The sequence below is a fragment of the Protopterus annectens genome, chromosome 5.part0, assembly GCF_019279795.1.
Source record: "Protopterus annectens isolate FY-2018-M chromosome 5.part0, PAN1.0, whole genome shotgun sequence".
Lineage (NCBI taxonomy): Eukaryota > Metazoa > Chordata > Ceratodontiformes > Protopteridae > Protopterus > Protopterus annectens.
The window spans coordinates 166,190,192-166,215,995 of NC_056735.1; the positions used below are offsets into that span (position 1 = coordinate 166,190,192).

Genomic DNA, 25,804 nt, shown 5'->3' on the forward strand with positions numbered 1-25,804 from the left:
ATACATGTGTACGGGTGTATCTAAATGAAGCCAAAAGGGGTTGCTTTTGCCCAGTTTTAGCTTTATACATTACTTGACAACTAACACTTGAAATCAAAGGAAGTCCACACAGTTAAAGATGGCATTATTTAAAATGTATGAATAAATATCCAGGGAAAATAGAACATAACATTTCTATGCAGAGTGGGGCATCTACATGTTTCCCCTAGCCATGAGGGACCGAGTTGCTAAACCAGGGTATATTTACACCCATGGATTCATCCAAATTACATTTGAATAGAATAAGAGAAGTACTTAGTTTATGCAGAGTAGAAGAAGGTTCCGTAGAAGTGGTATTTTGTGTTATACAAACCTTTCCCCTCCAACACGTTCAATTTATTTTGCACAAGAGATTGAGATCCATTGAGCAGGCATTTCTTATAATACTGCACTTGTGAATGTGGAAAAGGTCTGACACAAGATCTGACACAATAGGGTCTGTTAAGGATCTATATGCAAGGCAGAGGTTAACTATATGCTCATGCTAACTTTTGATCTGCTATAAGTACACACTGCAATCTCACTTAGTGTAAACCTCAGTGTAACTATGTTGTTTCTGCCTCTGTGGCTTGAATTTTGGCTAGAAACAGTCTTTGGACCAGTCCACTTACCTGCTTAACAAAGAATATAAGTAAATAAATTCCAGGTCACATGACATAGCTAAAGTTGTTCAGAACAGCACAAACAACACCCAGTTTAGCACTGTGCTAAACATGATCATGTAAATAAATGAGTACATATCTCATCTGGATTAATTTATACTGTTCTTCAGGAGATACTTCTTAAATCTCTACAGCTCATTCTTGTATATGATCATGTTAAATTGATCTCATGCTTAACATTTACTTTTATTTTTTATTTTTGTATTTATCTTTCACTGACCAGGTTAGTCCCACTAATCTGCTAGACCCTTTTCAGGGAAGATCAGATATCTAAAACATCACTGAATAGGTTTTATAACTCTCTTTAATTCTCCGAAGACATGCTGTAGGTGGATTGGACGCTCTAAATTGGCCTTAGGCGTGAGTGCGTGCATGTGGGTGCCTTCTGTGGAAGGTTGGGTGCCGGGCTGGCAACTCGACACTGTAAAACTCCACTGCCAATCATGAGTGGACAGGTGATCCGCTGTGGCGACCCCTAACCGGGAAAAGCCGAAAGAAGAAGATAAAGCACACAAATATTAAAGTGCATACATTTGTTTCAAATGTTTAAGTGATCATTGGAAGCAATAATAACTACATCTGTTTTCATATGCAAACCCAGGCTGACCTGAAATTGGTCAATACTGATCAGTTTATTACTCCGGTAAACAAATATAAATAAATAAATAAAAATTGCAAAATAAACATTTACAAATTCATTGCAACAGCAGTACAACAGAAATGTAATATTAAAACTGTCCACTAGATGTCCTCGATGAATAATATTCTGGGTTCTTCATTAAAAATACTTAAAACTAAAAAATAAAATCAAAATTAAAGACTATGGAAAAAAATCATTAATACTATATAATGACATACTGTGTACTGTAAACATTCAGTAATGTCAATGAATTTAAATCATCACCAAGTCCTCCTTGTGTCTTCATATGCAGTCTCTTTAGTATTATAAGCAAACATTACACCTAGGATTTACCCACTGATGTTTCAACAAAGCATTGATCTGTGATTTTTTTGGTGCAAACCGATATTAAGTAAGGGTGGTTTTAAAAGCTTTGCTATCCATTCTTAAACAGACAATAACCCACCTACAGAATGATAAACTACATACTTAGAATGATATAATAAATAAACGTATTTCAGACTTTGTGCGTTTCTGTGCACACTTGAAATATTTTGATCTGTTACAGATACTGCAATGTTCATATTTGAAACAGCCTTTCACTGATACCCTCTTTGTATTTATAAGGATATTGCAGTGCACGGAGCATGGTGAATATGCCCTGATATTCGGAAAAAGACAAATCAGGTAAGAGCTACTATAGCGTGAGAGATGATCACAACAAATGTTAAGTGTCCACTGCCCCACACTAGGTGATCAGATCTGCTAGGACTGATCAGCAAGCAACAGGTCAGATTTGTTTCTCCCTGCTATCTGTTCTGGTAACAAGTCCCTGACTTCCTCTAAGCTTAGAAGGTTGCGTGAATAACAGGATTTGTGTTCATCTGCATTTTCTGAAAGATATGAAATGTGCAAATTCAAATGTCTGTCACGATTTAGTAACTTCAATCCTCAGTGATTTGTCTGAAAACAGATTTCATGAGGGACAGAACAAAACATATGAGGCATAAATCAGTACATTTTGTGAAAATACGGACAGCTGAGATGCATGGAAGGTGAGTGCAAACAGAGAAGGCTGAATTATACTTTCTGACAAGTGTTCGTCAAGTGCTTTACACTTTGAAAGCTGACAAAACACGAAGCACTTTTTTTTAGTAACCAGTAGTAAAAGGAGCAGATAAAGCTACATGCACTACAAAGAATTAAGACCGGGTCTCCAGTCGTAACCATTAATTATGTGCTCTTGACATGGATGCCAGGAGTCACCTCAAGACTGAATTTTTGTTATCCATGTTTCAAACACATAATAAACAGGTTATGACTGGTGACCTGCTCATAATCACGGATATAATTTCTAGCTAACTGCTGACCAATAGAACAGCCATTTCCAAAGTTTACTTTCATTTGAACAAGATAATACACTTTTAAATGCCAGTCTGCCATAAACTTTATTTCAGTTTGCATTTGTATCTAATAAAGTTTTCTTATATTACAGTTATTATGAAGCTATGTTTCTATCTTTGCAAGTACATTCTTTATGTGTTATGTAAAAATATCTTCTGTCTCCAAAGATATGTGAGAATTAAAACTTCTGCATCTAAGCACCTCTTCATGACTCTCTTTCATCTTTTCTGTATGTTCAGCCATTCCTACTATCTGAACAAATCCTTTTCACTGTAACAAATTGTGATTTAGTTACTTTTCCACATATGTAGTGAACAATAACTGTCTTACCCACAAACATGTGTTTCTATTTGTACTCTTCTGACAAAGTCATGTATACTAAACCATCTTCCTTTACTATTACTAAAATATTTAAGATATAGTCTGCTTCTGAAACACTTAAGCCTCAAAAACAAAGTCTAGATGGCTTGCATTAATGTAATCTAGTAAGAAGGTCTCTTCTGGACAGACATCCTTTCATACTGAAGTGATGTCATCCAGACATTCCACATCATATATCTAACTTTTTCAAACCTATATTATTACTATTATTAGAGTTAAATATTTTCACCTGCCAACCTGTAACTAAATTAACGTAAGTGACAGATACTTCCATGTTTCTCTTTAATTGTAACTTTATTGCCACCCTTATATTTTTCAAAGTTCTACTCAAATTTCCACTTAATGTCAACATGCTTTTTAGGCTCTCTTATGCTTTCAGATTTGCATTTGTTTATTTTATTTTCAAATTCTCATAGATGTGATTTTAACTGGACCAGGTAATGATGATTTTCCATATCTTTATTAAACATCCTGTTCACATTCCTCCAGTTCCTGCTGTAGTATATGTTTTCTCTCTGGCAATGTACTTCTATAAGGCATTTCAGGAAAGCCATATAGGCTTCTTCCATATCTCTCTCTCTCTCTCTCTCTCTCTCTATCTCACTCTCTTTTGCAGTCAGGGGTGAGACTGAGGCTTATATCAGCAAAGTCTGGGACTTTTCGAATGTACATTCAACTATTGAAATCCAGCTTCTATCTGACTTCCACTCTCTTAATTCTTGGTTAAACAACTATAAGTTACACTTAACCTCCTCCAAAACAAAACATATTTGGAAAAGCTGAAAAAAAAACCTCCTAAAATCTCAACATTGCAGATCTCAATAGCACTCCAATAAGATCATACATGTTCTTTTAATACCTAGGTTTATGGCTGGATCAGTCATTTAATTTCCATAACCACACTGAAAACGCCAAGGAAAATATCAATTATTTTTTATTCTGGTCCTGGATAACATCTCCCTTTCTCTCCAGAGCTACTAGAACTGCAGTAGGGAAAGGAGTCCTCCTTGGTCAGCTTGAATATGTGTTCCCCATCATACTCACAGCTTCTAAAAGAACCTCAGCCACTTTCCAGTCCATTGAAAACAAAACTGCCGTTTCATATCCAATCACCCCCAGAAATATCACTGCACCAGTCTCTTCAAAGGTAGATGGCTCCTAGTTAGTACCCTACAGAGATGAGTGTCTCCTAGGGTCTCTTCTTTTCAAACTACTTTAACCAGGATCCTTCCTGCCTCTTGTTGCCAAAATCCATAATAAAACCACCACAACCTCTGCAATCTCTTCCAATTAGCTTTCACTCCAGACCCCTCAAACCAAACTCACTGTGCTGACTACTTCCTCTCCTTCTTGCACCCAAATTCTGATAATCCCATTCCCCTCACCTAAAAGAGATCTCCTGCTTCCTCACTTCCAGAGCACAACTCAAAAGACACACCCATCCAATATCTGACTACATGTGCTTTTCCAACAGACACATCACCAAGCTTCTCTCACCTACATCACTTCTACTTTGACTCTCTGTCATGTTTATATCTACTCTTTGAGCCTGACCAATTCATTTTTACCTTGTTCATCTCATCACACATAACAACTTTCTTACATGTTATTGCACAATTCACAAAGTGGCATGTTCTTTCTTCCATGTACTTGCATTGGCCATAAGGACATTAAAGAGTGTCCTCTACAGTATCAAGCCATACAATAACCCACTATGCAGATTTCCTTCAGTAATAAGTATATAATGTATTCTTTTATACCTTATTATATAAGGCATAATTTTTGCTAATTGTATATTATTTTCTAATATTTATATATTAACTGTTTCACACTTGTATTAGGCCTGTTAGAAATGTGATAAGAATCATATGAAAAATAAATAGAAATAAATACAGATTCAAATGCGTTTAAATTATTATTATTTTTTTTTTTTGGTTTTAGAGCTTTAGTTATAAAAATGTAAGGTGAAATATGCCCTATAAGTGGAACAGTTTGCAGAAAAAAAGTTGCTTATCTGAAACAATTCTGTATTGGTTTGTGATTGACTATGCAACTGACTGGTAAGAGAAGATTTATTTTCATTTATAGTTTATTTTTACCTCTGTTTCTTATTGTTTGTTGGAAGAAATTAATAACTTGTAGACAGAAAGATTTAATTTGATTTATATTTTGCTGTTTTACCTGTGAGGCTGCGGTGATGGTGCTGCTGTAGCGTTGTCGCCTCACAGTAAGACGTTGTCCTGTTCGATTCTCAGCTAAAGCGTCTTCTGTGTGGAGACATGCGTGAATGGGTGTACCTTCATTGAAGGTTGTGCATCAGAGCTGGCAACTTGGTACGTAAAAATCTACTGTCAATCATTAGCGGACCGGAGTTCCGCTGTGGCGACCCCTAACCCGGAAAAGCCGAAAGATACAACAACATTTTGCTGTTTTACCTAATGTTCAGAGTTTGTTGTTAGAAAGGGGTAGATTTTAGACAGGCAAATTCTAGCTATACCAAGGGGCCTAGCCAGCTATAAATATACAGACTACAGACAGGGCATTCCAGAGCTTATCTGAAACTAACATGTGTTGGTTTGTAGTTGACTGTCCAATTGCCTGGTAAGAGAAGATTTATTTTGATCTATAGTTTATTTTTGCCTCTGTTTTTCATTATTTGTAGGAAGAAAGGGATAGCGTGTAGGCAGGAAAATGTACTTCGATTAATAGTTTGTTGATTTACCTCTAAATTTCACTATTGGCTATTAGAAAGTGACAGATTTTAGACAAGCAAACTTTAGCCACCCCAAGGGGCCTAGTCAGCTATAAATTCACATAGACTGCAGACAGAATAATCCAATGCGTATCTGAAACAATCCTGTGATGGTTTGTAGTTTTTTGATCTTTACTTTTATAAGAAGGTACCACTGTGAGCAAAAATGATGTAAAAAAGATACGGCTTTTGTGTGCTGGCAGAAAGCATGGCAAATCAGAGTGATGACTTTATTGTACTTAATTTATTAGATTGTTTCTGTGATTTTTCTCATAGAAGTTGACTTAAAATCTCTTTGAATGCTGTAGTAATTGATTTTGATTATCCTTTTATTTTCAAGTATGGAGAGATTCCTCAAGATTAGAGATATGCACTTGTTAACTCTGTCTTTAAGGGTAAGGGGGAGCGTTTATTTAATCTTGTGGAAATATAATGGAATGTTATTTTAGATAAATTATTGTCAGAAAGGTTGGAACTTGAATCAATATATCAGCATGCGTATGCTGAAAATAGATCTATAACCACCTGTAATATGATGTTTTATAACAATATAATAACAGCTCTAAATGAAAAATTGTGATGTGATGTCTTTTATGCAGACTTAACCTCAGCATTTGAAGGTGTCATACACAAAACACTGATCAATAAATTAGAACAACTAGGTATTGATGTACTGTTGATAAGACGGATAGCTGAATGGCTTACAAACTGGACATGACAAGTATCATACAGCAACCGGACAGGTGAAATTCTAGGTTATAGTCAGGGTGTCCCACAGGGCTCTGTCCTAGCCCCTTAATATTTAGGTTGTATCTTTCAGATCTTTTTCATCTGAGATGTTCTACAGTCTGTATGCCGATGACTTGAAAATGGGTAGGCTGACTGCATGTGTTACAGATAGGGCATGTCTGCAGAAAAACTTGACTAAATTGACCATCTGAGTACAGGTGAATAATATGCTGATTGATACATCAATAACTAAGCATATGAGATTTGGGAGACATAAACTGAAAGGTAAATATTTAATGCAGCACACAGTAAGTGAAACTAGATTAATTTAAGGACTTGGGTATATGGGTAGATCTAGCTTTGAGTTTTTCTAATCATACCAATCAATTGGTTAATATAGCAATAACCCACACCTGGGTGTGGGTAATGCTGGATTTACCCACAGTTGGTGTGGTTTGGTCATGAGGGTGAAACCCGAAAGACAACCGTGGGTAAATCCAGCATTACCCACACTCAGAAGTGGGTTATTGCTATTATACAATGACATTATTTAAGAAAAAAAATAATTACTTTTCTTAAATAATGGCATTGTATAATGCTTCCTTGCTGCCCTTCCACAGATGTCTGGTATTCTGCAGCAGTTCTGATGTACTGCGCATGCGTATGCTTACGCAGTACATCAGAGCTGTGGGGAAAAGCAACGGAGAAAGCAAGATCTCCGTTGCTTTTTACAAACTGTCTTGCTATGTTAAACCCATTTAAAATAGCGAGACAGTTTTGAAAAAAGCAATGGAGAAAGCAAGATCTCCGTTGCTTTTTACAAAGTGTCTCGCTATGTTCAAGGAGTTTAACATAGCGAGACAGCTTTAAAAAAGCAATGGAGAATCTCTGTTGCTTTTTTTAAAGCTGTCTTGCTATGTTAAACTCATTTAACTTAGTGAGACAGTGTGTAAAAAGCAACGGAGATCTTGCGTTCTCCATTGATGTAAAAAAAGAGTTATACTAGTGGAAAAAGTCCGGGCAACCGGACCTTTTTCTATTACTATAACTCTGATTTACAAAGTGCACGCTGACCAATCAGCATGCACGTTTTGGAATATTAATGGGGAGGTCATTGTGTAATGATAGTTCTAGAATTGCAGGTTGTATAAAAAGATTTATAAAGTCTAAGAAATCAGAAATTTTGAAATCATTGTTTGTTAGTTACATTAGACCCAAACTTGAATTTGGAATAACAAAATGGTAACCTTGTAAGAAAGCAAGCACATAAAATTTACTTAATGAGTTAATTGGAAAGAGTACAGCAGAAATATTCCAGGAGCATCAATGGATGTGAACATTTAAGTTATTATAAAAGACTAAAATATCTGAACTTGTGCAGTGTCTCATTTACACATTTAAGGGGATACATTATTCAGATATATAGGGCATTTAGAGATAACTACCTCTGGGACTGTTCGGGGCTATCAAAACGTAGTAGGGAATCATCAGACAAACTGTGGAAGATTCTGTAGGAATGAGAAGTGTACTAATAGGTTCTCTGAGAGAGCAGCTGATGCATGGAGCAGACTACCAAATTACATTAAAGCAAGCAATAGTTTAGATATTTTTAATAACAGCCTGGACACATTATGGGAACAACTGTTTTGGTATATTGGCAGGCTAGAAGGACATTATTGCATATGCTTGAAATATTTGTATGTATCCATGTATAAGCAGATATCTTTGTGTTGGATCAAGGAAGCTTTCTTCTGAACATAATGAAAATTCCAAAGAATACAAAAGATGTGATTTCTGTTGCTTACATATTTTTAGTTTAACAAGTACATCTGTTTCTCCTGTCTCAGGCAGTGCTGAAAAACAATGTTGAACAGACAGTACTGATAAAAACAAAGGCAACCTTCAGGCATGCCAAATGGAATCCAAATATATTCTAAGCTTTCTGTTAGATTTCTCTTTATCTTTGTATATTCTTTTTATGTCTGTATTTTTTTTCTACTTTTACCAGGCTGAGCTCCTGCCTTTAAGTAGTCAATGCTTTTATAAATGCTAATTAATTCTGACTGTAGTTCAAAAAAATCTCAAACATAATTTGGATGAATGGATGGGGAACAACAAATTCACCCTCGGTTTAGCACCCTTGTCCCTTATGGATAGGGGCTACATTCTGTCCATCTATGGGTTATTTGTACACAAAATATAGGGGGTAAAACTACCATGGGAATATAAGACTAGGCTTCTTAAGATCCTCAAAGATCAAAAACCCTGTAAGTAGCTATAAACATATGAACTTAAATATACATACATATGCAGCTTTTGCCTATATACAAGCCTATACAGAGAAGACTAACTTACTAGTGTACTGTGGCCAAGCAACACAAACTGTGTTTTAGGAAAAGTTAAAAACTCCTACTTTCCAGTGCAGGCACTGAACTCACCAGAACCTCTCACTCGGGTCAATATCATATCATCGAACGTACTATTTAGCGAATGCTTATTAGTGTAATACTAATAAGCAAAAACACTAAAGAGTGAATGTTCGTTTAATCGAAATGTTTTGCTGGGAAAACAACTGGTCAGCCATCATCAGAGATTTGCCCTCTTCCCCACTGTAGTGCGATCTCAGAGTTGGTATATTTAGTTGAGGGGGGCCTCACTATGATGGGTTTTGTTTGGTGATGTTTTTCTGGTTCGCTGGGTTTGCCAACTGGTTTTTAACCCAGGGAAATGTTTTGCTTAAATGAACGTTCGCTGTTTAGTGTTTTTGTATACTAGTGTTCGACTAATAAGCATTCGCTAAACAGTATGTTCAATAATGTGATATAAATCCCTCTCACTCACCTCTCATTTAGTGTAGCTGGTTTCCAGAGACACTACCCTATCCTATTGGCATCATCAGTCAAAGAATAGAGAAGCAGGAGGGCCCCTCTATGGTTTCCTGAGTTGGCTGAAGATCTTTACTCTATATTATGAAGCCAGCTTACTACATATAGCCAGATCCAATGTGCTGCTATATAAACAGTGGTGTAGTAGCTATCCTGTCACAGTAGCAAAAAAGTATCCTACTGTCTCTCATGTTGTCTCAGTAACAGCAGACTGTCTCCTAATAAGTCGTGGAGAAACCCACATGAAAATTTTCTTCACAATGCACTGATTTGGATCCTAGGGAAAGAAAACAAAAACAATTTTCTGTTTACTGGGCGATGGTAGCTTCAAGGCATTTAGAGTCGTACAGTAGTGCCGCTCACCAAATTCTGATCATTTCTCTGTATCTGTGACTTTGTTTCTATGGTCTGGGGCCAAGACCCCTTCTCCCGCCTTAGCAATGGAAACTGTCTTTTATGAGTTTTGACTGAAGTACAACTCTTAAAAACACCAGAAGGGCTGAAGCAATAATTTAAGGGTTAGCTCGTTGTAAGTTGGTCACTTAATTGTTCTCTCAGACACATCTCATTGTAGCACTATACTATAAAACAGGGCTGAATTTTCTATGGTTATTACCCTAGTCAGAAGGAGGTCAGAGTTGCGGGCTTTGATATACAAAGAATATTACACTTCTTCTTCTTTCGGCTTTTTCCCGGTTAGGGGTCGCCACAGTGGATCACCTGTCTGCTCATGATTGGCAGTGGAGTTTTACAGGGTCATGTTGCCAGCTCAACACCCAACCTTCCACTGAAGGCACACACATGCACACACTCACACCTAGGGCCAATTTAAAGTATCCAATCCACCTACAGCATGTCTTTGGGATATGGGATGAAACCAGAGCACCCGGAGGAAACCCACGCGACCACAGGGAGGACATGCACACTCCGCACAGAAGGCACACCAGCCAGGGATCAAACCGGAGAACCTTTTGCTGTGAGGTGACAGCACTAACCACTGCACCACCGCGGCTGCCCAAAACAATGCTCAGAAAAGGCAGGAATTTTGTGGAAAAAATGACTTGATGCCAGAGGTAGTTTCTGCTCTTTCTCTTAACCTAGCCATCCATCTGATGGTGAATGTTTCCAAATTAACAAAATAAAAAAGACAAGGCCCTCCACACATTGTATGCTTAGTTTATCTATCGTACATTAAGGATCAAAGACATCAGACAATCTGATCATTTTTTGCCTTCTTTATGAAAGAAAGACAAGGCTGATCAGTTACAAAGCAAATACTTTCAAAGTATCTATATAATTGTATTTTTGATGACTAATATAAAAGGCTTGAATGCAGTGGTTGGACCAGTAGTCATTTTAAATGCAAAGACTCATTTATCTGAGTCTTGCAATGCCGAGATTAAATGGCAGAAAATGCAGGCTTGCTTATCTCAAGTCCGATATTGTTATTTGTCAGAATATTCCCTTTTCTTCAATGTAAAGCAATCTCAGAGTTGGTATGTATAATTTCAAAGGGTATGGAGGAATTTACTCATCTTGCAAAAAACAGCTTTAAAGGAGGAAAGTGATGTTCATCGTTTACTGATCTCCTGTGTATTCAGGTTTTTTTGGGCATTTTGGGACTCAGTGGTGTGAGTCTCAACATTTCAATAGCATGCTGGACAGGCCTTATTCTACAAGGAAGGGAAATACCATGGCAGTCTTTATATGGCTATCTCTGCAAAGAAATCTGTGAAGCTATTACTCTTGACATACATTCACAGACTATTATGAATCTGATTATCCATTCAGGGCAAGGGTAGATTTTATCACCTCTATACCGCATAATGAGGTTCATGAGAACCATCCTCCACTCTGATGTGATCTGATACATGGCTTTTGCTATTCCCAAATATAAGAAGTACTTTACATGGTGGCAGAGATATATTGCTAAGGGGATGATGCGACTAGAAGAGGTCCTTATGTGTAGCCATGAATAATATAGATGTCTTTACTTTCTACTGTCCACATACCTCTTATAATGTTTATTTTATATATATATATATATATATATATATATATATATATATATATATATATATATATATATATGTAGCTTTGGATTCAGAATACAGTCAGAATTCTTCTTTCACCTTGGTATTGTTATAAATACATTGAAAAGCACATTACTGTGTATCCCATTGTAGAGACCTTAAGTGTCTCAGTAAGAATATTAAATATAACTATCTAACAAACTGGAAAAATAAACTATTATGGCAGCAAGTGTACCTTATAACTTCTAGCTACACTGCAAATAGACATTAGGGCTGTGACTCTGCATTCTGAAGGGTGAAAAGCATTGCCTGCACACACACTTCTTACATACTAGCAGTGCACAACCTCAGAATTCAAGACATGGTTATCTTTTTTTTTGCTAGCAAATCCAGGTATTTCATTTACCCAGTATTTAAATTCAGACTTAATATATATTAATAGAATATGATGACTGTGTGTGTTTGTGTGTGTGTGTGTGTGTGTGTGTGTGTGTGTGTGTGTGTGTGTGTGTGTGTGTGTGTGTGTGTGTGTGTGTGTGTGTGTGTGTGTGTGTGTGTGTGTGTGTGTGTGTGTGTGTGTGTGTGTGTGTGTGTGAGTGTGTGTGTGTGTAATGTAGCACAACAAAATATAGTATCATTGCTGCCTTGATTTTTCATTCTAGATCATAAATATTTCTGACTGGTGTAGGTCAGTCAGATTTGCTCAGTAAGTAGTGATTTCAGCAAAATATATTTAATCACATCTCATATACCAGTATTTTTAGTTTAGAATGGACTTTGTCGGGGTAGCTGCAATATCTTAATGTCTTTCAGGCTATACATATATATATATATATATATATATATATATATATATATATATATATGTATGTATATATATTGTTTGGAATATTGAACATAATTTTTTCTAGTGGCTTAGCATCTCCATATTCCCTGCTAATTAAATATTCCAACTCTGAGATCGCTCAACAGCAGGGAAAGGGAAAATCTCCATCTCCTTTTCCTCCAGTTTTTGTCCAGTTTAAGACTTTAACATAGAACAACCAGCAGCAGTATATTCAATCAAAAGCAATTTGATATTACAAAAATGACCTGACCGGAACACCAAAGGCACAGGTGTGTCCATATTCATAATATCCACACCTCCAGGCAAGTTGCTTAGCATAATGCAGCCGAGGTTATCCAGGTGCAACTAACTCTGGGCAAAACTGCAATCCAAATTGTAGCTTGCTACAGATCACCCACCATACCCCAGGATTCCCACTCCTCTTTTCCTGATGCACTGGAAAATATTAGGGTTCAACCAAACACCCTAATAATGGGCGATTTCAACTACCCCACCATTAACTGGGAAAACTACTCATGTACCAACTCCTTCACTTAACGCTTTCTGGAATTCATAAACTCCAATGCCCTGGGTCAACTTATCCACACCCCCACCAGGGGCAACAATATCCTAGATCTAGTCATTACCAATATGAGTGACCAGTGTTCCACACCTGAAGTCAATGCCTCATTGGTCTGATCCGACCATAAGCTAATTACCCTAGATATCCACATCCTGCCTCCACCCCCCATTAAGGAAACCATGGTAAAAAATTTCTCCAAAGCCAACTTCATGCTTCTTAAGACAGAAGTGGTGAACTTCATGACACCCATGCAGATGGACAATACAGTCACGACTACTGAATCCTACACAATTGCACTTTATAAGCACTTAGATGAGTGCATGGATCATGCTATCCCAAACAGAACCAAGACGCTATCCTCCAAAAAAAGGAAGCCAATCTGGTGGTCTCCTGCCATAAACAAACTGTACAACAGAAGGAAGAAACTCTTGCAAAAGAGAGTAAAATCCCACGAGTGGAGGAGCTCCCTGGTCAGCCTCAGTAAGAAGCTGCGATCCCTGATAAAATCCTCCAAAGCTAGTTACGAAAACAAAATCGCCACTGATTCTAAAGACAACCACAAAGCATTCTATAGCTATGTCAAGAATCTCAATGGCAACACTCAGATCTGCTCTGAGTTACAGCACAATGGCACTAAATATACAGACCCAACTGATATTGCCAACATCCTGGCAGATAGGTTCAGTGCTAACTTTACCCCCCTCTCACCCCCTAAAGAGCCCATCTCCACACCGGAAGAATGCAAAGTTCCTGTAATCACAGCTGCACAGGTAAAAAACACACTCTCCAAAGCCAAGAACACAGCATCCATGGGGCCAGATGACATCCCAGGCTGCGTTCTATACGAACTACAGAACAAACTGGTACCCCACCTAAGTACCATGTTCAATCATAGCTTCACCTCAGGCTTTGTGTCTGCTGAATGGCGCATAGCTATGGTTATCCCACTTCACAAGGGGGAGCCACCACGGACCCCAGGAACTACCGCCCCATTAGCCTGACGAGCCTGGTCTGCAAGGCCATGGAATGTATCATCATGGAACTTATAAACAAAGACATTGGTAATCTCCAAACTCTGGATTCCACCCAGTTCGGGTTTGTAAAAGGCAGATCATGTCTCCTAAACTCGCCTTTGAAGCAGTCACCAAAGTTGTAGACAAGGGTAAGGTGGTTCACACAGCCTATCTAGATCTTGCCAAGGCTTTCGACACCACCCCCCACTCTGGAATTATAGATAAACTCACTAATCTAGGTATAAATCCCTATGTCACAAGATGGGTTGCCAACTGGCTCACTGACAGAACCCACACTGTGAAAGTAGCAAACTCCAAATCCGACTTCTGACCAGTGACAAGTGGAGTACCACAGGGTTCAGTCCTGGGTCCTCTCCTGTTTGGTATCTACTTCTCTGAAGTACAGGCTAACACAGAAGGTCTTTGGCTAATGAAGTTCGCAGATGACTGCAAACTAGGAGCCATAATCGAAACTCCTAATGATGTGGACATCCTACAAAGGGACCTCACTGAGACAGATGCCTGGTGTCAAAGCCATGGCCTCAAGCTCAATGCCAAAAAGTGCATTATCATTCCCTTTGGTAAAAACTCTGTACCCATGAACTACAACATAGGCAGTAGTATACTTAACACCGAAAGTGTGATAAGAGACCTTGGGACACAGGTGGACAGTAGTCTCTCCTTTGATAATCACATCACCACAGTGGTCAGGAAATCCTTCTATGTGGCACACCTCATCACAAAAGGTTTCTCATCCAGAAAAAAAGAGGTCATTGTTCCCCTCTACTCATCACTCATTAGATCCATTATAGAGTACAACGCCCCTTTTGGTATGTACCTCACAAGACATCTACAACAACTGGAAAGGCCGCAGAAATACCTCACAAAGAGGATTACCGGCCTCAAACAGATGCCCTAAGTAGACCGTCTCAAAAAACTCCAGCTTTACACCATCGCATATCGCCTACTCAGAGGTGATCTCTGCCTAACATACAAAGCTATGTCAAACCCAGAGCTGTTGGACATGCTCCACTTAAAGAAATCCCAATCCCTCCGAGCTACACGCTCTAGGGACCTAAACCTTGTCACCACAATAAACAGAATATGTCGGAGGGATAGATTCCAGTCCCAGAGACTTCCCATACTCTGGAATAAACTACCTATCTATATCAATCAAAGCTCCTCATTAGCACTCTTCAAGAAAAATCTTGATGATTGGATGGGAAATAGGAAATTCACCCCGGGGATCACCTCTGTGGCTCTGCTTGACAGTGGCACAGGAAAAAATTTTTTTTGGGTGGCAAAAGCCAGGGTACCTTTTTGGCTGGGCTTGTATAGGCCCCAGGGCCGATAGCCTAGTACCTACCTATGAACCTATGAACGACAAATTACTTTTTGGTCAAAATGAGCGAACAACTAAACTAACTGTATCGACTACCAATTTTTAATTTATTTACTTTTTGATGTATAAATTTGTCAGTGCAGCAGAAAAAAGAAAATGTGTGTGTACTAAGATTTTAAAGGCATGAATTTTAAAATTCAGAATGCAGAACACACAGCATGTACAGGAGAGACTGAGCATGGTTGGGGGGGTGTACTGAGCACTGTTGGGGGTGTATCACAGGCAGTTCCCCAATATAAGAAATATAGTGCACAGTAGCAGACATCTCTATCATTCAAGCATGTACTGTAATGTTGAATGGCTCACATTGCTACACTTTCTGTATAATTGCAATCCAAAATGAAGTGGTTATGAGGACAGTAAAAATGCACATCTAAATTAGACTATTAAGCACGAGTTCAGTCCAAAATGATGTTGACGTGAAAGTAGTGTCATCACTTTTGTTTATGGTGATAGCTAATATTTGCTTAGCTAGATCAAAATATGGTAAGTGACTACAATATCTATAGTGAGAAAAGCAACATTGATAATAACAGATAGAAAAATTACATGCCAAAGGGGTTTGATTTCATGAATTGTAAGGAAACTCATAAAAAACAGAAAATGCATGGATTTAAACTATCATTTCACAGAAAACATTTCAGAATATCAAAGGATGGAATACTGTCTGATAGGAAAAACAGTTGCAATGATGTAAGTGCTAAGGATAATTCATTCTTAACATATGTTAAGCTTACAAAACAAATGTTATAGATAAATAAATGCAAAATAAGAGGAATGTGACTAATAACATCTCTCATTCAGTCCATTACTTATTACTGGTTTAATGCAACAGTAATTAACAGTCACCAAAAACCCCAGCTGAAACACAGCAGAGGTGTAGAAGCAGTGTAAATGCTTTCCTTTCAGTATATCATAAAATGCCAAGTTCAAATAATACCGAGGCGGAACAATATTAGTAGCAGTCCAAGTTGTAAACATCACAGACCAGTAATCGAAGAATAAAAGCATAGATTATTATAAAACAGGGTTAGTGCTTTTACTGTAAAGCTTCATCAGACCACATGTTTCTGCTGAGATATTTGGTGACTTTTGAATCTTTTCTATGTTAATTGCCATGTTGCTTCTCTTTTTTGCTTCTCAATAGTAATTAAACAATGTATCTGTTAGAAAATCCATCAGTGTTGATTACAGCTGATAACTATAACTACCCTGTTTACTGGTTTAATGCAGTCAGTAGTTAAACAATATACCTGTTAGAAATCCATCATTGTTGATTACAGCTGATAACTATCCTGTTTACTGGTTTAATGCAGTGGGTAGCTAAACAATATATCTGTTAGTAAATCCATCAGTGTTGATTACAGCTGATAACTATCCTGTTTACTGGTTTAATGCAGTCGGTAGTTAAGTAATATATCTATTAGAAAATCCATCGGTGTCGATAACTGCTGACAAACATCCTATTTAACAAAGCACTAAATGTATACTTCAAGACAAATAACACAATACTATCACATAACACAATACTGTCACATAACATAATATAACATATACTATCACATAACACAATACTGTCACATAACACAGTACTATCATAATCACATAACAGAATACTGTCACATAATACAAAACTATCACATAACAGAATACTTTTGTATGCATATTGATATTTTAACCTTGATAAGACAGATCAAGAACTGGACCTCTAATGTCTTGTGCATATATGTGGAAAAGGCATGAATATAGAATGCACAAAAGTAGAATATACTCTGTTTAAAATAGGATTACGAGCCCTGGCTTTGCTAAGATGATCGTAAGATGCTATCATTAGTATGTTCAGTTGCATGCATTCAAAAACATGTTTTAACTCACAATCTATTGTAAAGAGCTTCAAATGTTACCTTTTCCTTTGTTTGTTTTGCATCTCCTTTGTCATCTTGAGACACAGCTTTCTCCTCTTTGTTCAGTGACGGCTCTTGAAAGCCCCGCTGTTTCATTCTTGCCATGCTGATCCATGCTGGCTCTGATGAGGGTAGTTCTGTTGCAGTTTTTGGGGAGGCGATAGCTTTCTCTGATAATAATAATGTGAAACGTATGAGGGAGACTGTCTATGAATTGCATACATAAACATATTGTGTAACACCAAAATGACCACCACAACTCAACTATCCATAAAATAGCCTAAGACAAATTACTATTACTTAATTAAATATTATATACATTTCTGTATATTCTTACACATTTTGATTCTGATAGATGATCTCTGGATAAAGGTATGGCAAACTGTTTCTTTCATCTAAGACAGAATGGCTTGATATGTTGACATAAATTCATAACTGATTTTGCAAACAGAGAAAAACATGGATCAAAGTGGAGTATAATTCATTCATTCTCCAGCTTCTCACTTAATCTACTGCAGGGTCTTGGGGGATATTGAACCAATCCCTTTACTCAATGGGAACAAGACATTGAAAGTCATCATGAATAGGGTACCAACCTGTCTCGGGGAACACACACACACACACACACACACACACACACACACACACACACACACACACACACACACACACACACACACACACACACACCATATTCTCTATCTGACATTACAGGGATATAACAGTCTGAATGAGTTGTCAGTAAGAAATCCTCAAATCAGACTTGTATGCTTATTGCAGATCCTGTACCGTATGTCAAAAGCTGAATTCTGCCTATAGTAAATATTAAGACTGCGTGTGATCAAGTGGGAATGGAAGAGCCTCCTACTAGTACTTGTGTAGTTTGAAAGTACATTAAAATCCAGGTCTCCTAAATCCTCCGTGATCTTGAAGTCCATCCCAACTTGAGGGATGCTACACTCTGTAGAATAATTATGCAAGGCAGACAATGGCATAGGATCTGAGAAGCACACATGTGCCAAACCTATGTTATTTTAGTCCATGTTCCTTGAGACATCTGTATACAGATGCTAGCCTTCATGGATATAAAAGCAGTGCATACCATGGGAGTTACCCATTGAGTCAGTTTTTGCATCTCTTAACACTCATTCACTGACAGGTGTAGTCAACTTGGTGTAAGTAATACAGTGACTTTCCTTCTGGCCACTTAGAATGTAGCTATCATTTTCTGCTATCAATCGCCACATGCTTATCTTTAAATTAAGATTATTACCAGTTTGCTTGCATTACATCTATCTCTCTCTATGCATGTCTGTGTGTTGTGTATATCACATGTCTTGGTACAATTAATGACATAAAGACTTAAGTGATACCAACTTTTCTGCTCTGCATATGCACTGTTTATTACTCATCATTGGCATTTCTCCTTTCTCCTTCATTTGTTCTCTTTTCATCTAGTTAGTTGTGATAAGATTATGGGTTAGAACATCACTGCAGTCTAGATATACATAAGCACTCTGCATAAACATAAAACCAGCTGATGATTACAAAGTATCAGACTATCAGTTCAGCTCATTTTGCTAGGAAATGATGTTACTTTTCCAGAACAAAATGATTATTCAGTATGTAATTGTTGTAGACAACCAACTCAATTTAAAAAATATATAACTCATTCATAAGCCTATCTTAACTAAGACTTCAACAAAAAAAACATTCAGGGGGCAGCCAGTTTAAAGTAAAATCCACATTGGATCAATCACTTAGGATTATCCACTGTCGTCCTCAAACATACCCTAATTCTGTAATATAACTTTGCACCTGGTACAGCACAAGTAATTTGTACTGGTGCAGATTCACTGCTTGTGAGCTGTACCTAGACATGGCTTTTGTGTTCCCATGTCACCATCAGCCACAGGTGGTATGTGAGCTCTTTTGTGATGCTCAGCCATGATAATCTACCTTTGGATATGGTAACCAGACACAGGGCATACAGTGTACAGATATTATGTGACTGTAGGATTCTACACACCTGGTATCACATCACCAATTTGTATTTTTTTCTCCCATTTCACACATACCTAGCGTCTGCACCTTCAGACTACCTGATACCCATTTCATAACTCAGCATAACCTTTCACCAGCTGCTTATTTTCACATGGATCTCACTGCTAGTGTCACTATTTAATCATCCCCAGTTTATCCTCACCAAGCGCCCTTTTCTCATAAAAGTAGGGAGGTAGAGTGGTATCTCTGACAAAGTGAATCTTTTTTTGGATGACGCTACACACACTTCAGTAAAGTGCAGTGCAGTGGATGTAGCCACTAGATTGCACTGTCCTAACAGTGATTCTCAACAGCACCCTACCCAATACCAAGTGCTTCTATGATCTGGTTTCTTGTATACCTATCTGCTACAAAGTTTGGTTACAGGGACACTCTTGCACTTCTACAGTGGGTGTCCTGCCTTGGACCGAAGCCAAAAAGGTTCCACCCACTTAGCTAACAATCTCCATCTTTATGACATTGATTGTAACATCACTAAAATCTCACCCACAGCATCAGCTTTCCTCAAACATCCCATACAGCTGGATTCCATTCCTGTTTTTCTTCCCTGTGGAATAAATCACTCAGCATTCATGTTCCTCGGCTTCTCACAGTGCTCCATTGTGATTAGCTTCTCCTTTGGAGTTCACCAGTTTGAAGTACTTTCATCATAAACAGTATTTCACATTTAACCTGGTACCATGGCATTATTCTTATTATAAAACACAATCTCAGCTGACGGCACTGGTGAAAACAATACAGGAAATTGAAAAATGTAAATCATTTACAGTATTATAGTGGAATGTGCTTATGATGTCTGAAAATAAACTTAGGCAAGCTATGTGAAACAACTTCATACAATCTTAATAAAAGTGGCAGGAATGCAAGGAAAAAAAGCAGGTTAGTGCGTGTCAGTAGAATGTAGTAAATGTAAAGCAGAGATACAAGAAAATGTGTAGGTCTGAGCAAAAAGTCTTGAATGACAGTCTTCAAGAAAAGAGGAATCAAAAAACAGAGCAGCTAAGTAGGGGCAAAAGACCACTATTCGCAGAAATCTGATCGAGTGCTTATTTTTTGGTATTTGAAATGATTTTATATCAATATAGACACTGTATTCTTGTCTTTTCACCCAGGTTATGGCTGAAAAGGATCTTTGGACAAGCCCCACCTACCTAGTTACCAAATAAATAAATAGATAAATAAACAAGTGTAGATGTTTGTGAGACTATAGGAATCTGAATGGAATAACTGCTGTGGAATATGTGTATGTGCACGTGTGTGTGTGTGTGTGTGTGTGTGTGTGTGTGTGTGTGTGTGTAGAATCTGAATTAAGGCAGTGGTGTGTGTATATGTGTGTGTGTGTGTGTGTGTGTGTGTGTGTGTGTGTGTGTGTGTGTGTGTGTGTGTGTCTGTGTGTCTGTATGTGTGTGTGTGTGTGTGCATGCATGTGTGTGTGTGTGTGTGTGTGTGTATGTGCACGTGTGTGTGTGTGTGTGTGTGTGTGTGTGTGTGTGTGCACGTGTGTGTGTGTGTGCACGTGTGTGTGTGTGTGTGTATGTGTGTGTGTGTGTGTGTGTGTGTGTGTGTGTGTGTGTGTGTGTGTGTGTGTGTGTGTGTGTGTGTGTGTGTGTGTGTGTGCGTGTGTGCGTGTGTGTGTGTGTGTAGAATCTGAATTAAGGCAGTGGTGTGTGTGTGTGTGTGTGTGTGTGTGTGTGTGTGTGTGTGTGTAGAATCTGAATTAAGGCAGTAACTGTAACAAATGTAACTCAGAATGGTGGGATCTGAAATGAACTGTGACAGATACAAACTGGAGGAATATTCAATGCAAAATGACAGGTGAAAACAAGAACGAATCCAGCTTAAAAGGAAGCTTGTGAGACTCACAGGTGACTACTGAGTATCACAGGTAATGACAGAGCCTTAATTTCATCACAACCTCATGCTGGGAAATGACCGCGCAGTCTGCTTTTCTTTGAAGACTGCACCTGCATTAGCATAGCTATATCACATAGGTAGTAACTCCTAGTAAATCATGACTGTGTTCTCGTCAGACTCAAAGGGGAAGGGGGTGACATCACACTTACTGGATTATGGAAAGTGTTGAATGAATGAAGCTGAAGAAGCCTGATACGGGAACCATAGCTTATCAAAGAGGAACAAGGCATGTTTTGGTACTGTAGAATGTGGCTGAGTAGAACTAGTATTGATTCTTGTAATTAATATACTTTAAATGGACAGTACAATTAGCATTTAATGAGAATGAAACAGAGAGTATAACTAGGTTTTCTGAACTGTACCTACTCTGAGTGTGGTTACTTGTTGCACAAATTCACTTAGCACAATGCAACAAAGATTTCTGAATCTAGGCCACTGTCTGTCTTCAGAATATGCATACAATGTAGGGTCTATATCACAACATCAAACTAACAAAAATTCAATTGTTGTAATATCGAACTCCTAAAGTCCGAAACCCAACAAAACCGAAAACACAGAAGAGCGATTTTTTTCCCAAGGAAAAAATCACTGTTCCGTGAAAAAAAAGAAAAAAAAACAACAACCTTAAACTTAAACTAAAGTGGGGGGCTTCACCTCCCACACCCCCCAACATGGGGGGCTGTGCCCCCCCATGCCCCCCTACTTAAATATACCAATTCTGAGATGGCACCACAGTGGAGGAAATAGCAAAGCCCCAAAAACGGCCCACCGATTTTTTTCCCTGGGAAAAAAGTCAATGTGCCATGGCTTCACTATTGTCAACTTTCGGACTTGGGTTCGATATTACAATGTTCAAACTTGTTTTAGTGTGACGTTATAATATAGACCCTACAATGCATACAAGTCCTGTAATCATCTCATCTACTAACTAGCACCAACATATAAAAAGTAGCCATGATTTTGAATTTCTGTGTCTGGTTCTTAACATAAAAGGATTTACATTAATTATTAGCTCTGGACCCTTTGCAAACAGTATTTTAATTTAAATGTATGAATGCTGTTCACATACTTAGAAGCAGGCAGTGTTCTTTAGTGATAACAACTGAAAAAGACTGGTTAAAATGATCTGTATAGCAGCAGACAAAAATAAAAAAAAATGCTGGAGCATCACCCTGTACTGCTTTATAATAAATATCCTGAGAAAAAAGGCATAAATAACTAAGTAAACATTTCAAAGTGCTTTGACTGGTGATGAAATCTTGTCAATATGCCAGGTAAATAGCTCACTCATCTATTTTTACTCATAGCAAACATGTAGATCAGAGAAATATGCAAGCTGGTGCCGTTGGCAAACAATGCGGTAGTACTTGGATATTTTGATTTTGACATGTGGTAGGGATTATTACTGCCAACTTGTGCTAACTTTTCAGTTATGAATAACCCATGGAATTCGTAAAGACTCTCACAGTGGGTGCTAAGTGCTGCAGCCAAAATGGGCTGTTTCCTCCCAGAAAATGCAGTTTGAAGACGCACTAGCTGCAGTGAGAAAAGACCTCATCATTGACTAATTTGCATATCTTTTTATCACGTAGCATTACTGCTAGTGCTAATCATTGCATATCTGTTTACCATGTGGCATTACTGCTAGTGCTAATCATTGCAAATCTGTTTACCACGTGGCATTACTGCTAGTGCTAATCATTGCATATCTGTTTACCACGTGGCATTTCTAATAGTGCTAATCATTGCATATCTGTTTACCACATGGCATTACTGCTAGTGCTAATCATTGCATATCTGTTTATCACATGGCATTACTGCTATTGCTAATCATTGCATATCTTTTATCATGTGGCATTACTGCTAGTGCTAATCATTGCATATCTGTTTATCACATGGCATTACTGCTATTGCTAATCATTGCATATCTGTTTATCACATGGCATTACTGCTATTGCTAATCATTGCATATCTTTTATCATGTGGCATTACTGCTAGTGCTAATCTGCACTTTCCTGTGGTAATCACCTCTTGTGGCCCATGGATTGTGTTGGCACAGACACGTTCCTCATTCATTCAATCACACACATGCTCGCATTGAAAAACAAACACACACACACACACACACACACACACACACACACACACACACACACGCATGCATGCACGCAGGCACACTTACATAACTCTTACCTGTCTGTAAGTTTACGGAATATCCCTGATGAAGCCTTTTGTTTTGTCCATGCCTCTTGTAAATCATGGATGATTACAGTTGATAATGCTAGACATTAGAGTTACATTCTTCTTACTGTTTAGAAACTACATTGTGGTGCTACACCTGTTGTTCTATTAACTTTTTATGTGACTTGGAATAATTTTTAAAAATTCTCCCTAGTGTCATCTAGTGTTTGTTCTAGCTAAAAGTTTTGATCATGTCCATTTAAAAGTATGGTGCCTCTCCCCCACATAGACAACTGTCCCTGACTTTACAGAGCATCCCTGATTTTGCCTTATATATCTGCTCTGCTCCTCATAACCCGTGGACTAATATAGTCAATAATGCCAGACATTAAAAGTTCTATGCTTCTTATTGTTCAGAAAATACATCAGGGTGCAAGGTCTGCTACTAAATTAGGCCCTCAGCATGAATAATTAAAGCAATATTAATACTCTCTCTTTTTTCCTTTTGTTCTTTTTTTAAACTGTTTTAAATGACTCAGGGAAATATTTAAAGAATGTTCATGGGGTTGAATGTTAGTGCAGAGGACTAAAGCTCAGCCTTGTTAACAAACTGCTTTCGGCCCCAAAGGTACAGGGTTTGAATCTCCCCCCCCCCTTGTTCCTTTAACTGTTTCAAGTGAGTTATGGCAATATTTAAAAACACTTCTGGTGACTAGTGCTAGTGCAGAGGACTCGCCTTTGATTGCAGGTCATTTTTTTCTGCCAATGATACAGGATTTAAAGCTTTTTCCTGTTTTTTGTAAGTGACTTAGAGTAATATTTCAGTATCACTGGTGTACTGCTCTAGTGATACCCCCATATGCCGTAGATCTTTCCTGCTGCAAAACCTGTTGTTACATTAATTTTTTAAGTGACTTAAGGGTTGTAATTCAAATAACTGGTGTCTAGTGTTCCGCCCATATGCCTTACATCTTTCTTGCTGCAGAACCTGTTTTATTAACTTTTACGTGACTTAAGGGTTATAATTCAGTTCACTGGTGTCTTGTTCCCTGTCCCAGTATTGCAGAATTTGTTCATTAGTCTGGGGGAGTTTAGTGGTATAGCAGCCCCACCTACAAAACATATTCACACATTAATGCACACACATATTCACACATTAATGCACACACATATTCACACATTAATGCACACACGTATTCACACATTAATGCACACACATATTCACACATTAATGCACACACATATTCACACATTAATGCACACACATATTCACACATTAATGCACACACATATTCACACATTAATGCACACACATATTCACACATTAATGCACACACGTATTCACACATTAATGCACACACATGCACAGACATACAAAGACGGTCACTTTTAATGAGCCCCCAAACACCTGACCATACTCATAGACATATTCACCAATACACTCTCACAACTGTATCTTAACGCTCACCTTACTAACCACCTACTGTGACTACTAGCCAGGCAGACACACACAGTCTCAAACAACCAAACAATGAATCAAAGATAGTAATGGATGAAAATAAACTTTTGGCTGAGTTAATTAACTCATTAATGTTGAACTCTGTGGGGGGAGAGCACATGGCCAGTGAGCGCAGGCCGTTTCCTCAGAATGCCTCATTAGCATGATGCATGGCCAAGGTGATGGCCCACTGCAGTGATCCTACAGACAACTTGATGTGGGTCTGTCTCTGAATCAGAAGGTGATACCACCAGTAGTCCTGCAACCCTTTCTGAACCAACACATCTGTTCATCTTTTTACAGAGAAGCTTCGAATTGTGGCAGCTGTGCCCAGTGAAAACTCATGACAAATGGCATGTATCACAGTATATTATGGGATCTGTTATTTTCTGTCTATTAGAGAAATCTATAATATTGCATCTGAAGCATCTCAATATAATACAAAACAAAAGAGACAACTGAAAATTGTACAACAGTGAGACTTTATTTTGGAAATAAATTCTAATGAGTTTGTGGCTTTGATTGAAGCTTTGGTTTGTTCTACAAAATGTCACATTTCACTAAGAAGCATCTGAAAAGTGGTCATCTGAAAAGTAACCACTACTTTGCAGGCTTCAGACAAAGAGCTCAAATCCTGAAGTATGTCTGTGAGCACTGGGCTGGCATCATGGTTTTACATGCTACTATAAGAAAAACATTGCAACCTCTTAATAATTTCAGGATTATTAACCTGGCGATCCTATCTTTCCTTAGAGTTTTCTATCCATTTTCAGTTCCAGTTCTGACATGTTTTTCACTAAGGTTTTGGTTGCTCTGTTACAGGGTCAGGTTTTTGGTAACACACAGGATCTGTCTAACCATAATCAGATTCTAAACCCTTTTGTAGCTTCTATAACTCTTTCCCTTTATTAATTT

The 25,804-nt window shown here is 38.0% G+C and overlaps 1 protein-coding gene across 1 annotated transcript in view; it reads right to left on the reverse strand.

The window, feature by feature from the left end:
• The window catches only part of CRACDL (CRACD like), a 328,296-nt gene that overhangs the window by 93,630 nt on the left and 208,862 nt on the right, over positions 1-25,804 (reverse strand). Inside the window, exon 8 of the mRNA XM_044071817.1 lies at positions 17,204-17,402. Coding sequence (XP_043927752.1) covers positions 17,204-17,402 — 199 coding nt within the window. The remainder of the gene's footprint in view (positions 1-17,203; positions 17,403-25,804) is intronic.